The sequence below is a fragment of the Delphinus delphis genome, chromosome 2 (assembly GCF_949987515.2).
Source record: "Delphinus delphis chromosome 2, mDelDel1.2, whole genome shotgun sequence".
NCBI classification, from domain to species: domain Eukaryota; kingdom Metazoa; phylum Chordata; class Mammalia; order Artiodactyla; family Delphinidae; genus Delphinus; species Delphinus delphis.
The window spans coordinates 15,798,415-15,811,351 of NC_082684.1; the positions used below are offsets into that span (position 1 = coordinate 15,798,415).

At 39.6% G+C, this 12,937-nt stretch overlaps 1 protein-coding gene across 4 annotated transcripts in view; it reads left to right on the top strand.

Annotated features, from left to right (window-relative positions):
• PTPN21 (protein tyrosine phosphatase non-receptor type 21) overlaps nucleotides 1-12,090 on the top strand; it is a 73,048-nt gene extending 60,958 nt beyond the window's left edge. The window contains exons 16-21 of one of the 4 annotated variants that reach the window (XR_009518307.1): nucleotides 2,616-2,744; nucleotides 2,934-3,168; nucleotides 3,613-3,773; nucleotides 3,989-5,119; nucleotides 11,443-11,662; nucleotides 12,022-12,090. Coding sequence is in view for 1 of the 4 variants with exons in the window: in XM_060004084.1 (XP_059860067.1) it covers nucleotides 2,616-2,744; nucleotides 2,934-3,168; nucleotides 3,613-3,773; nucleotides 3,989-4,117 (654 nt within the window). In the remaining 3 variants the exon portion in view is untranslated. Of the gene's footprint in view, nucleotides 1-2,615; nucleotides 2,745-2,933; nucleotides 3,169-3,612; nucleotides 3,774-3,988; nucleotides 10,578-11,442; nucleotides 11,807-12,021 lie in introns of those variants that run through there. The other 3 variants (XR_009518308.1, XR_009518306.1, XM_060004084.1) reach the window with 3 other exon arrangements.
• Nucleotides 12,091-12,937: the final 847 nt, after the last annotated feature.

Consider the following 12,937-nt stretch of genomic DNA (forward strand, 5'->3'; position numbering starts at 1 on the left):
TGTATTCATGTCTGTTTTCTAAAAACATCCTAGTTTTGAATCGTTGGGACAAACTGTACTGTAAGTTGGGAAATCCATACACCAAAGCTGGACACACAGTGTTTGATCCCTCTGTGCCCAGCATTGTTACCAGGACTCCGGGACCACTCATTTGTCTGACTTGAGAACTTTGTGCTTCTAAATCTGAGGACCTCTTTATAGCTCATAAATTCTCTCAAGTGCAACTGAATTGCTAGTTTTCCCTTATCACATACCTACATGCATTTTTATGTAAAAGAAGTGTCTGGTGTTTACCAAAGCTTTTCCTTATGGTGGTACCATCTGCACTCTTTGCATACTCTCTTAGTCATTTTTTTTTTAAGATTGTTACAAGTTTAAGTACTTCCGTGCCTCCAGCCTTTCTAGCATTCTCCCAGTTTTAAATTTATTAATTTATTTATTTTTATTTTTTAGGCCACGTCGGGTCTTAGTTGCGGCACGAGAGATCTTCGTTGAGGCATGCGGGATCTTTTGTTGTGGTGCGCCGGCTCTTCATTGTGGCGCATGGGCTTCTCTCTAGTTGGTGGCGTGCAGGTTTTCTCTTCTCTAGTTGTGGTGCATAAGCTCCAGGGCGTGTGGGCTCTGTAGTTGTGGCGCGTGGGCTTAGTTGCCCTGCAGCATATGGGATCTTAGTTCCCCGACCAGGGATCAAGCCCGCATCCCCTGCATTGGAAGGCGGATTCTTTACCACTGGACAACCAGGGAAGTCCCTCTTAATCATTTATTTTCTTTTGTAGCCATTAAATATTTTATAAGAACAATTTCTTAAAATTAATTAGTTTATTTTTGGCTGTGTTGGGTCCTCGTTGCTGCGCACAGGCTTTTCTCTAGTTGCGGCGAGCGGGGGCTACTCTTCGTTGTGGTGCGCGGGCTTCTCATTGCGGTGGCTTCTCGTTGCAGAGCAAAGGCTCTAGGAGTGCGGGCTACAGTAGTTGTGGCACGTGGGCTCTAGAGCACAGGCTCAGTAGTTCTGGCGCATGGGCTTAGTTGCTCCACAGCATATGGGATCTTCCTGGACCAGGGATCAAACCCATGTCCCCTGCATTGGCAGGCGGATTCTTAACCACTGTGCCACCAGGGAGGTCCCTCTTTTAATCATTTTTAAACATTATTTTGTTCTTAAGCAGTGCTGCTTTTTCCCTGTAAACAGTATAATGCCGTTTAACTGGGGTAACGTTACACCCATTAAAATGGAAAAAGTGATGATTCACAACAGGAAGGTGAGAAAAGCCAGATGCTCTGTCTTCTCCATGCTGGCTGGAGAGTCAGTTCGTTGTTTCGGGAAGAAGAAATTTCCTTATAGTGAGTGAATGAGTAAGTGTCTATGGGCAGGTGTTATTTTCCTTCTTTCCCACATTTTATTTAGTTTGCAAGTGATGTTTGATGAGAGCCGTTTCACACTTAAGACTTTGTAGAGGCCCAGCAGTCTGCATGTGAAAGCCCTTGATGGTCTTTGGGAATTTGTGCACAAGCTTTTTAAACATGGGCATAAGTTATTTAAAAACTGAGCATCTCTTTGGAATAGCTGAGCCAGTCTCCCATGACTGGGTGGATGAGGGTTGAATAACATTGTGGTTCTGTGGTGGTATTTCAGAATCTTCAGAGACAGCCCGAAGAACAGTGGAAGGAGTCTGACTTCAGAATTCGTGGATCGACCACTTAGCAGTGTGGGACCTCGTTGTACTTATCTCTGAATAAGGAAGTGCTGACCTCCCCCATTTTGCTCCCCATCAGATCCTTCCTCCCTGGTTCTTGTTCGCTGTGGTGCCTGGTCACCCACCACGGGCCCAGTGGGAGGATGGGGGTGTGACTCAGGCTGCAGCCTTAAATGGGGGCATGAGTGGAAAGGGTGCGTGGCCCAGGGTTTACACTCGGGGCACTCGGAAAGCGGTTATGGTCGTCACTCAGCAGTGGGGGAGCCGAGATTTAACCCAGATTTCCTGACTACAAATCCTGTAATTATTATATTAGACTGTTTTCAAGGAGGTTAAATCCTAAGTGGAAATTTAGTATGGAGGGTGATCCTGACTCAGAAGTTCAGAGGTGAACTCCTTAGGCAGGAAGACTTTTTTCCCCTAGAAATTTGATGTTTAACTTAGGTTTTGACTCAATTGCTAGTACTTGATCCAATGTGTGTAGTACTTCACGAGGGAAAATTGTGTTTGAGATTTGGGATATGATGACGTTGATATTATTTTTATGAGAAGAACCTAACAGCAGCAATAACAATAATTTATTAAGAACCTATCATGTGCAGGGCACCATACATATTGGCTCGCTTAATCCTGACAACATGAGGGTAGGGAATATTTTTGTTGTATAGATGAAAATTGAAATTTGGAGAGCTTAAGGAAATTGCCCTAGGTCACATAGATATTATGTGAATTCATAGCGCATACGTTTATAAAGATATCAGTAATGGAAATGGCACTAATAAGGAAAAAGAATAAGATAAAAGTCTTTCTTTATTCTGCTGAATATTTCAGTTTGCTTTTTTCATGTTACCATGAACAAATGTATATACATGTATTATACACATACATATTAATTTCTTTTAAAACCTTTTCTAATTTCAGGTCTCTGTCAGTGGAATTGAATGGGATTATATTGCCACTCAGGGACCATTACAAAATACCTGTCAGGACTTTTGGCAGATGGTGTGGGAACAGGGAATTGCAATTATAGCAATGGTGACAGCAGAAGAGGTAAGTACTCATTTCTCTTAATTGATTTTCTCAGCCTCAGAAAAACAGTTTATGTTGATCATGTGTAATCTTGACTTTTAGAAAAAAGGGCAGGGTAAGGTTGCAGTTCTGAGTTTCAGACATGCTCTCTGTGAGGGGCATCCTTTGCTGGCTCTTGTATTGTGTTTTAACTGCACTTGTCTCTAACAGGAGGGTGGAAGGGAGAAGAGCTTTAGGTATTGGCCACGCCTTGGTTCCAGGCACAACACTGTCACCTATGGAAGGTTTAAGATCACCACCCGGTTCCGCACAGACTCTGGCTGCTATGCCACCACGGGCTTGAAGATGAAGCACCTTCTCACGGGGCAGGAGAGGACGGTGTGGCATCTCCAGTACACAGACTGGCCTGAGCATGGCTGTCCAGAGGACCTCAAGGGATTTTTATGTAAGTATCTTCATTCCCAGCACAGCCTTTGCCAGAGCTGTTAAATCCACCACAGAGAGGAAGACTTAAGTTCCTGAAACATTTCCTGTATTTCCTTTATGTTGTCCCATGTAAGCTGTGGGCTTGTTTTAAAATAAAAATTTCAAGTGTTTAGGGGAGGCTTAACAGAAGAGGTTTTAAAGTGTAATTTGGTAATGAGTAGAATGCCATTACTGACTCCTAGAGAGTTTCTCCTCCTTTTCATTTTGTAGATGAGAAAACGGAAGCCCAGGAGGAGTCAGGGACTTGTCCAAGATCACACTGTCAGTTAATAGTTGGGGTTGGTTAATTGGCACCTGGTGCTCTGTATCTGGAGTTTTCTCAGTCAGTGGAGATGATCTGAAAATTGTCAATTTGATAGGCCTTAATCCCTTTGTATTTTTCTGTTTCATTGATATTTCACAGCATACCTTGAAGAGATCCAGTCTGTTCGACGCCATACAAATAGTACAAGTGAACCAAAAAGCCCCAACCCTCCGTTACTGGTCCACTGCAGTGCTGGCGTGGGACGGACTGGCGTCGTTATTTTGTCAGAGATCATGATTGCCTGTCTGGAACACAACGAGGTGCTTATTTCCCCTGCTGATGAGGGAAGAGGTGGGCTGGGCACAAGGCCAGGGAGGAGAGGGACCTAGTGACCTGACAGCTCTTTCTGAACAAACGTCCTCGGGGATTCTCTATTGAAGATGCTAATGCTCTGATTGAAGCCACATTTCTGCTAGGACGCTCGCTCCCCCCCTCAGGGTGTGCATTACCCTCATCACTGCTTCTCTCAATCTAGGTGCTGGACATCCCACGGGTGCTGGACATGCTGAGGCAACAGAGAATGATGATGGTGCAGACCCTCTGCCAGTACACTTTCGTATACCGAGTTCTCATTCAGTTCCTGAAAAGCTCAAGGCTCATATAAGCTCCCACAACTTCCTACGGGGACCCGATCATGTGAAGCGTTTACAGCGGAAAAAAAAAGTGCTTGCCGAACTCATGCTCTCTCCTCCACTCGGTGCACGCGGAATGCTACATCAGGACGTAAGTGACGGGATGCATGGTGGCACATGGAAGGAAGTATGCAGAGCACAAGGCTGAAGAGGGGGTTTAACCTGGGAAAGATGCCGAAGAGGAAGGACTTGGTTCTGAGGGCGTTGCCCTGCTCTGATCTGTCCGATTTGCAGTGCTTGCACACATTTGGAGATTGTATTTTCTAGATAATTCTCTATTTCGCTGAAGCTACGCTGGGCAATTCTGGCAATCACTAAGGCGTATAGGTTTCTATCTTAAACTAGTTTTTGATAATGGAATTTTATTTTATGACTAAAATATTTGGGGTTTTCTTATTAAGAAACAACTTTCCATGGGGATGATCCACAGATGTGAGTAGTTCCTATATAACTTTGTATTTAAAACTATGTTATTATCTTTTGTTATTTTAAAAAAATCTTGGGTACTTAACAATGTAGTTACCAAACCCCAAGCTACAAGAAGAATCTAAAAGTGTTATTTTGAAACATAGAAAACATTTTTATATTCAGAAAATTTTTTATCCTAAAAATTCTATATATTTGTACCTTCTGTATTTTCTAAACAAGAGTTCAGCTCATTAAGGTACTGAGATGAGTCAGTTAATGTACGTTAAAGTTGGGAATGAAGGCACATTATTTAAAATGTATGAAAATAATCAGATTCACTATTTTTTTCAGTATTATTCATAAACCCAAATGAGTTTGATTTTATTGGTTGAAAATGAAGTGAAAAACAGTTGCATAAGATGGTTTTAAGCACTTTTTGTTGTTGAAAACAATAAATCTGAGTTTTTAATATATGTGTTGCTTTATAGGTGAAACAGTAACCACGGACATATTGAAAGTGTTTTGGAAGAGATCAGGAATGAGTATGTAGGATGACTAGGACAAGAGTAAGTGCAGTGTACATGCAAGATGGTAAATGCAAGCTGCCTTTGTCTTTACAGAAAATGCAGTGTTATATACTCAGACTGAGATGCTGGCATGGAGAGTGGGGGGCTTGGGAAGAGTCTGGGGGCTGACCTCCCGAGGAAGGTATCCCCAGGAAATTCAGGGCCCATCACTGGCAGTGACTCGCTCTGTTTCCTTGAAGTTCTTCCACCTGCACCTCTCTTCTTTTTTTTGACAAATCAGGTTTATGTGATGATTAAAAGAAGCCTTGGGGCTTCCCTGGTGGTGCAGTGGTTGAGAGTCCTCCTGCCGATGCAGGGGACACAGGTTCGTGCCCCGGTCCGGGAAGATCCCACATGCCGCGGAGCGGCTGGGCCTGTGAGCCATGGCCGCTGAGCCTGCGCATCCGGAGCCTGTGCTCCGCAGCGGGAGAGGCCGCAACAGTGAGAGGCCCACGTACGGGAAAAAAAAAGAAGCCTTGAAGAGGCTTTATTTTCTTTTTGTTGAAAGAAGGGAAGTGTTAGTAATAGTCTTACCTCATCTCCCAAAACCACGGCCCAGACTTGCGGGGCCCCCAGAGATGACTGTGGTGTTCAAGATGTACCGGAACTTTGGCTCCTTAATCCTTTAACTTCACACCTGAGGTCAACTTTAGCTCTGCTCCCCCCAGTCCCATGTAGGCGCATCCCAGGGGGCAGGACCAGGCCAGGCTGGCATGGCCTGGTCACATGGGAGCTGAAGAGGTAAGGAAGGACGAACTGGTCCGTTTAGCTGAGCAGCCATCTCTTTCTTCCTTCTTGAGGCTGCGTCTCCACAACATAGAGTTTCTGAAATGTCAAATCCAGGATTATTTCCCCAAATTACAATATCCTAGGGATAGTTCTGATTCCCGTGTTAACTCCTAAAGCAGTTTAACTCATTATTGTCACCGCTAAGTGTGTGTCATTAGCTGTAAATCAGGATTTCCTTTATACAGTGTGTGTATCTGCCGAACTCTGACCCAGAAACCAACCACCTGAGAGGAAAATTCAGACGGTATTGATGAAAATGAATATTGAAAGTGGGCATGTTTCTCACTTGGGAACAAAGAATTGATCTTAAATCTAGAATTGTTTAAAGAACAATAGACCCAAGTGCAAATATTCAGGAAGAGCTCCTCAGGAGAATGGAATAAGAGTTTTTTATTGTAATATTTCCCATCTCCACACCATGTAGAGTACTTCTGATGCTTTTTTTCTTCTATGGTACGTTTTTTAAAAAATGCTTTTCTGTCAGGTTTAAACATTTTGAAGTGTCCCATTGACAAGAACATACTGTAAAACAAAATCTAAAGAGTAATATATGGTATGTTTGTGTTCCTGTTGTAATAATTTGATTATAAGAAAATTACTTATGAGGGCTAAATTACACTGTGTAAATGTCACTCTTAAAACTTGCATGTTTGTCATAGCTTTAAGACCCATGTAATTTTTTTGTGTCCCTTTTGAATTTTTAAACTTTTAATTAACAGTTAGTGAATATGAAAGTATTTCTGAATAAAAATAAATCTACATTACTAGACTTTGAAGTAATGTGATTTTCAAGAGCAAACTGTAGAACAATGAGGTTTCCATAGGCTCAACTATGTCTGAGTTGAGGATGTTCCGTCTGCCAGACTTACACAGTGCTTCAGTATTTTAGTGTCTTTTAGTTCGTTGATATTCTTAATTTCATATCAACATTACCCAAATATACATTTTCACAAAAAGTAGGTTATAAACCAGTGTTTTCCACTGATCATTGTTGGCATCTCTGGCATCAGTTTTCCTGATTAGTGGACTCTTTTGATAAAATACTCTAGTTGGTAGTTTTGAACACAGGAAGTATTCATTTTAGAGTATGATTTGAAATGTTAATTGCAATCATTATTACATATATTCTTCTGGAACATCTACTGTGAAATATTCAGAAAACCCTAGAATTTAGCCTTTAAAACATTTTGGCAGGATTAAAACAGAAGCTGTGCTTCCTTAGAAATTCCCAGAAAGATAATGGGTTAAATGGGTTGATAAGTTAATGTTCACAACATTAAGAAAATATAAATGTCCATATTATACATAATATGAAACTTTACATGTATTAAAATATAAAGAATTACTGTTTATTGTAAATCATTTAAAAAATCAGACATTTTAAAGGAATTCTTTTAGATGTAAATTTAGGGAATTTGCTTTCCATCAAGATTTCATGTGGAATAAGCTAAACCATCTCTTTCCAGTTTAAAGTTTATTAAAATAATCTAAATTGGAGGGGGCTCTTTTTTTGAACTGAGGGATAGACATTTCAAAAATAGAGGAATAGATACTTTAGGAATTTGCCTGGGAAAACAATTCTCGAAAGAACATGAATTTTTCAAATTCCTGAGATAAGGGCTCCATTTACCCTAAGTAGCTATAATTACTTATACAAAATGAGGAAAAATCAGGAAGTCTGGTTGTTTAAGGTTTGCATGTGTTAGGGGTGGGTGGATAGAGGATTTCAGAACACATTTGAAGGGGTCCTTGGGTTGTTAAAGTGGCATAGTTTTCTATATAGTTCAGGTAGTTCCCAAATAAGAATTAATGCTCTAAAAGGTCAGATATATGTTAAATTATTGAGAGTATTGTTTACAAGGGGAAATGTTGCTATAAGTCAGTATCAACTTTCTTGGTTTGCCCTCCCAAAGCTTATTTAAACCACAGGGGCTCTGAAAGGTAGACAGTGGTGGTCACCTCCCCGTCGTCCGTACTCTAAGAAAAATACACAGCAGCTTTCCTCCCTACTGCACCCTGCTGGTGAGAGCACAAAGCATTCTCTCTGGGTCTGCTGGGCAGTGGGGACAGGGCCTCAGCAAGCAACTGGAGTCAGATTGATCCAGTGTTCCATGAGAGAATTCCACATAACGTTAACGCCCCATCATTTGCCTCAGAAACTTGAGTGGCACATGAAGAGTAAGGAACAGCATGGGATATATGATGAAGATGAGCAGGGATGCTGCCTCTGAGACTGCCTGTGAGGCGGGGCGGGGTGAAGGAGGATGAATTGGCAATGCCTCCCCGTACCTTTCCTGTTTCCGTTTACGTATCTACCTTTGGATTGTCACTGGCCTGAAATGGGAAGTAGAAGATGGATCAAGAAGGAAGTATAAGGTCTGCAGCACCCAGCTGAGGAAGCAGCAGTTCCAAGGCAAATATTCCCATGTAAAGAGTATCTCTAGGTCACATGTATATGATTAGGGCCTGGCTGCACATCATATTTCCAAAAATGTTTAAATGAAACTACTTAGTTTTAAAAAACTAGAGTAAATCTGAACTTTGTCCAATATGTTGCTGGGTTAAGAAAGGTAGTAACCATATACTTATTTTAAATTATCCTTTAATATTATAAATAAGTATAAATGAGTGATAAGAAAGGAGTAATTGTTTGAACTACCTGTAGAACTAACAGTTTGGCTAACCCACTGTTCCAAATTTTTGAAAATTACTTATTAGGTAGATATTTTGATCATTATTCCTTCCATTAAATATGACTGTGGTGTGTCATATAAAAGGACCATTTAAAATCTCGAAGATGCTTTGGCTTTGAATCTATAATATAGTGTACCCATACTGGCTATAGCAGTACATGATTCCAGTGTAATAAATCTGCAATTTTAAACTGAACTGGTAGGGGGTTTTTAAACTGTGTATGAAGACCAGTACTTAATTTTGGTTGTCACTACCGACATTTTAAGTGCTCCTGTGTAGTTTAAATTCACGCTCTAAAAGCTTGGTGAAGAAAAGCTGTACAGTATTCACTCTTAGGAACAGGTCTGTGCTACCAAAGAAATTCAGAAGCTTGGATTATCTGGGTTATCCGGAACATGAACCTGTCGATCCTCATTTTTGGGGGTAAGTTGATGAGACTAGTACAGATTTAATGGTAACTGGCTTTTCACTTCCACCTGCTCATTTATCAGCTGAGGAAAACTGAACAAGTAAATGGGAAATACAAGTTCAATTACTCATTTTTCATAAGAGTGCAAGTATCGCAGGTCAGACTGCTATCATAAATGGTGAGACTGTCCAAACATTTTTTTCCAGAAATTTATTAGAAATCACATGAAAGTAATGGACCATTGAATGAGACAAATCTTTTGTTACTTACTTTATAGTAATATTTATTGAAATGTAATTTAATCTTAGAGTTAAGTGTCCTAAAAGGATCTAATGGTTTTGTAGTTTTACTGGAATAATACCACACTGGTTCAGTCTAACAAATAACCTTATCTAAAAAGTAAATATTCTCCAGAGGTGACAAACTTATTTCCAGACAGATTTAATAAAAACAAGATTAAAAGTAATACAAAATCTTAAGCCCACAAAACAAAAAGGTGAAATAAAAAAACAGAAGGAAAAAATGCTATAATTTGTGACACCTTTTAGATTAGTAGTGCTCTAGTGGGTTTTATTTGCATAGTTTGGTTTTGTGACCCAATAGAGGAGTTGAAGTAGTTATTGTACAGGGATGATTCTTAATGTTTTTGAAGATTTTCTGTTAGTATCAGTTTAGACTCTCCATATTAGATTTTTTTTCATTTCTATATTAAAAGTAAGCAGCTTAATTTCTTGTTGTAGAATTGAGCTATTACACAATTATCAGTGTATTCAGTTTCTAAACAACACATTGAAAATGAGAAAGATAAAAATATTTTTAGAAATATTAAGCCTTAAGAAAACTTGGTTGCACAGTAAACCTTACTCAAAAGATTGGCATTGGGCCATTAGAATATATTTTTGCTTTTTACTGTATTCTCAAGTAATTTTTTATATTAAAATATAAAACACTTAGTTTTTATCATGCAAATGTTAAATATTTTCCTATAAAAACACCTTAATGTTTCACTCTTTTGTGCTTAAAAGAGGGAGATATTTTGAATTCTAATGATGCTATTTAGTTCAGATGAAGAATTACACTGCAACAGAACATAAATTTGTTGTATATTTCTTTGTTAAAAACTGAAGCAATCCAAGCCCTACCCTATGCTAGCAAAGCATAGTTTAAAAATGAATATCTAGATAACAAGTCTATTTAAATAAAAATTCCAACAGTAAATATGACTTAATAGTCCTAAGAAACTTAAAAATTTGGAGAAAATGTTTATGAAATACATTTCCTCAGAAAGTTGCCCTATAATTCAAACAATGCACTGGGAATTCTACCTTTTTGAAATCAGGTTGTATACATAGTTCTCTAGTATTTTCTAGTTTAAAAAGCAATTTTATGTGCTACTGTCTGATGATCAATAATGTAAAAATGTATAATCAGAAGAGCTTAAATCTTCTAAACTGTCATTGGTTTATAAAAGTGTGTACATTTAATGGGCAAAAAAGTTTGAATGAATGTAATATATGTGAAATGAATATATTATAGTCTATTTTTGCCATAAAAATAAATATTGAAGCAAGATATGATTTGTGTGTGAATAGTTCAATTAAAGCTTTTTTTGTTTGTTTGTTTTGTTTTATAATTTTAGATCTGATCGCAAAGAGGCATATAATTAGTCCCATTTCCCCAGTGGGTTATTTTAAATTATGTTCCAGACAATAGATGTTTCTTTTAGTAGTTGTCAGTCTGTCGTCACACATCTCCACCATCATCAATCACTTACGAGTTAGAATGCATCTTATCAAAACAGCCAACTTCATTAATCAGGACATTTGTGGAACAATTAATATATTTGAAGAAAAAATATTTATGTACTTCCCAGCAGGTTGGCAGAGCTCCTCACACTATCATCCCTGTCGTGAAACTTACTGTTATTGGTTGAATGTCCACTTCATTTATTAGTGGGGTTGTTTCTGGACCAGCAACATTGGAAACTTGTTAGAATGCAGATTCTTGAAGTACATCCCAGGTCTGAAAATTCTGAATCAGAAGCTATGGGCATGGGACCCAGAAATCTGCCTTAACAAGGTCTCCAGATGATTCTGATATATATTAAAGTGGGAGAACTACTGCTTTAGTTATTAAAAAGCCGTAGATGTTCAATATAGACCACAACTTGGGATTCATTACATAGCCAGGCTACAATTAATAGGCACTAAGGTTTATTTAGGCAAGTTTTATTAGGTTAATGATATTTACAATTGTGGTAGACTGATGGGCCCCCAAAGATGTCCATGTTCTATTCCCCTGAAGTTGTGAATGTTATCTTACATGGCAAAAGGGACTCTGCAGATGTGATTAAATCAGGGTTCTTGAGATGAGATTGTCCTGGATTATCCATGTGGGCCCAAAGTAACCACAGGGTCTTTCTTTCTACAAGGGAGGCAGGAGGGTCACATTCAGCAGAGATGTGATGATGGAAGCAGAGGTGAGAGAGATTTAAGGATGCTAAATGGCTGGGCTTGATGATGGAGGAAGGGGCCACAAGTGAAGAAATGCAGGCAGCCTCTAAAAACTGGAAAAGGAACATTCTCCCCTAGAGCCTCCAAGAATGCAGCCCTGGCAACATCTTGATTTCGTGACTTCTGGCTTCCAGAACTGTAAGTTGGTAAATATGGGGGTTTTATTTCAAGCCACTACGTTTGTGAAACTTGTTAGAGCAGCAATAGAAAACTAATAAAAGAGTTTAAACTTCCTTGCAGGTAAAATGAAGGTCAACTCACCTTTTTAAAATATTTTTTTAATTTTAGTGTTTTAAATTGAGGTATACTTGACTTACAATATTGTATGTTTCAGGTGTACAACACAGTGATTCACAATTCTTAAAGGTTATACACCATTTGTAGTTATTAGAAAATACTGGCTATATTCTCTGTGCTGTACAATATATCCTTATTGCTTATCTATTTAATTTTTTTACTTATTTTTATCTTTATTTATTTAATTTTTTTTTTTGCAGTACGTGGGCCTCTCACTGTTGTGGCCCCTCCCGCTGCAGAGCACAGGCTCTGGACGCGCAGGCTCAGCGGCCATGGCCCATGGAACCAGCTGCTCCGTGGCATGTGGGATCCTCCTGGGCCGGGGCACGAACCCGTGTCCCTTGCATCGGCAGGCGGACTCCCAACCACTGCGCCACCAGAGAAGCCCCTTTTATTTATTTTTAAAATTATTTATTTATTTATTTGGCTGCATTGGGTCTTCATTGCTGCATGTGGGTTTTCTCTAGTTGTGGTGAGCAGGAGCTATTCTTCATTGTGGTGCACGGGCTTCTCACTGCGGTGGCTTCTCCTGTTGTGGAGCGTGGGCTCTAGGTGCGCAGGCTTCAGTAGTTGTGGCTCGCGGGCTCTAGAGCACAGGCTCAGTAGTTGTGGCACAGAAGCTTAGTTGCTCCATGACGTGTGAGATCTTCCCAGACCAGGGCTCGAACCTGTGTCCCCTGCATTGGCAGGCAGATTCTTAACCACTGCACCACCAGGGAAGTCCCCACTTATCTATTTTATACCTAGTAGTTTGTACCTCTTAATCCCCTGTACCTCTTTTGCCCCTCCCCTTTCCCTCTCCCCACTGGTAACCACTAGTTTGTTCTCTATGTCTGTTTCTGTTTCTTTTTTGTTATATTCACTAGTTTGTTGTAATTTTTGATTCCACATATAAGTGATATTATACAGTATTGGTCTTTCTCTGATTTATTTCACTAAGCACAAAACCCTCCAAGTCCATCCATGTTGTTGCAGATGGGAAAATTTCATTCTTTTTATGGCTGAGTAGTATTCCATTGTGTATATATACCACATCTTCTTTATCCATTCATCTGTCGATGGACACTTAGGTTTCTTCCATAACTTGGCTATTGTAAGTAATGCTGCTATGAACAT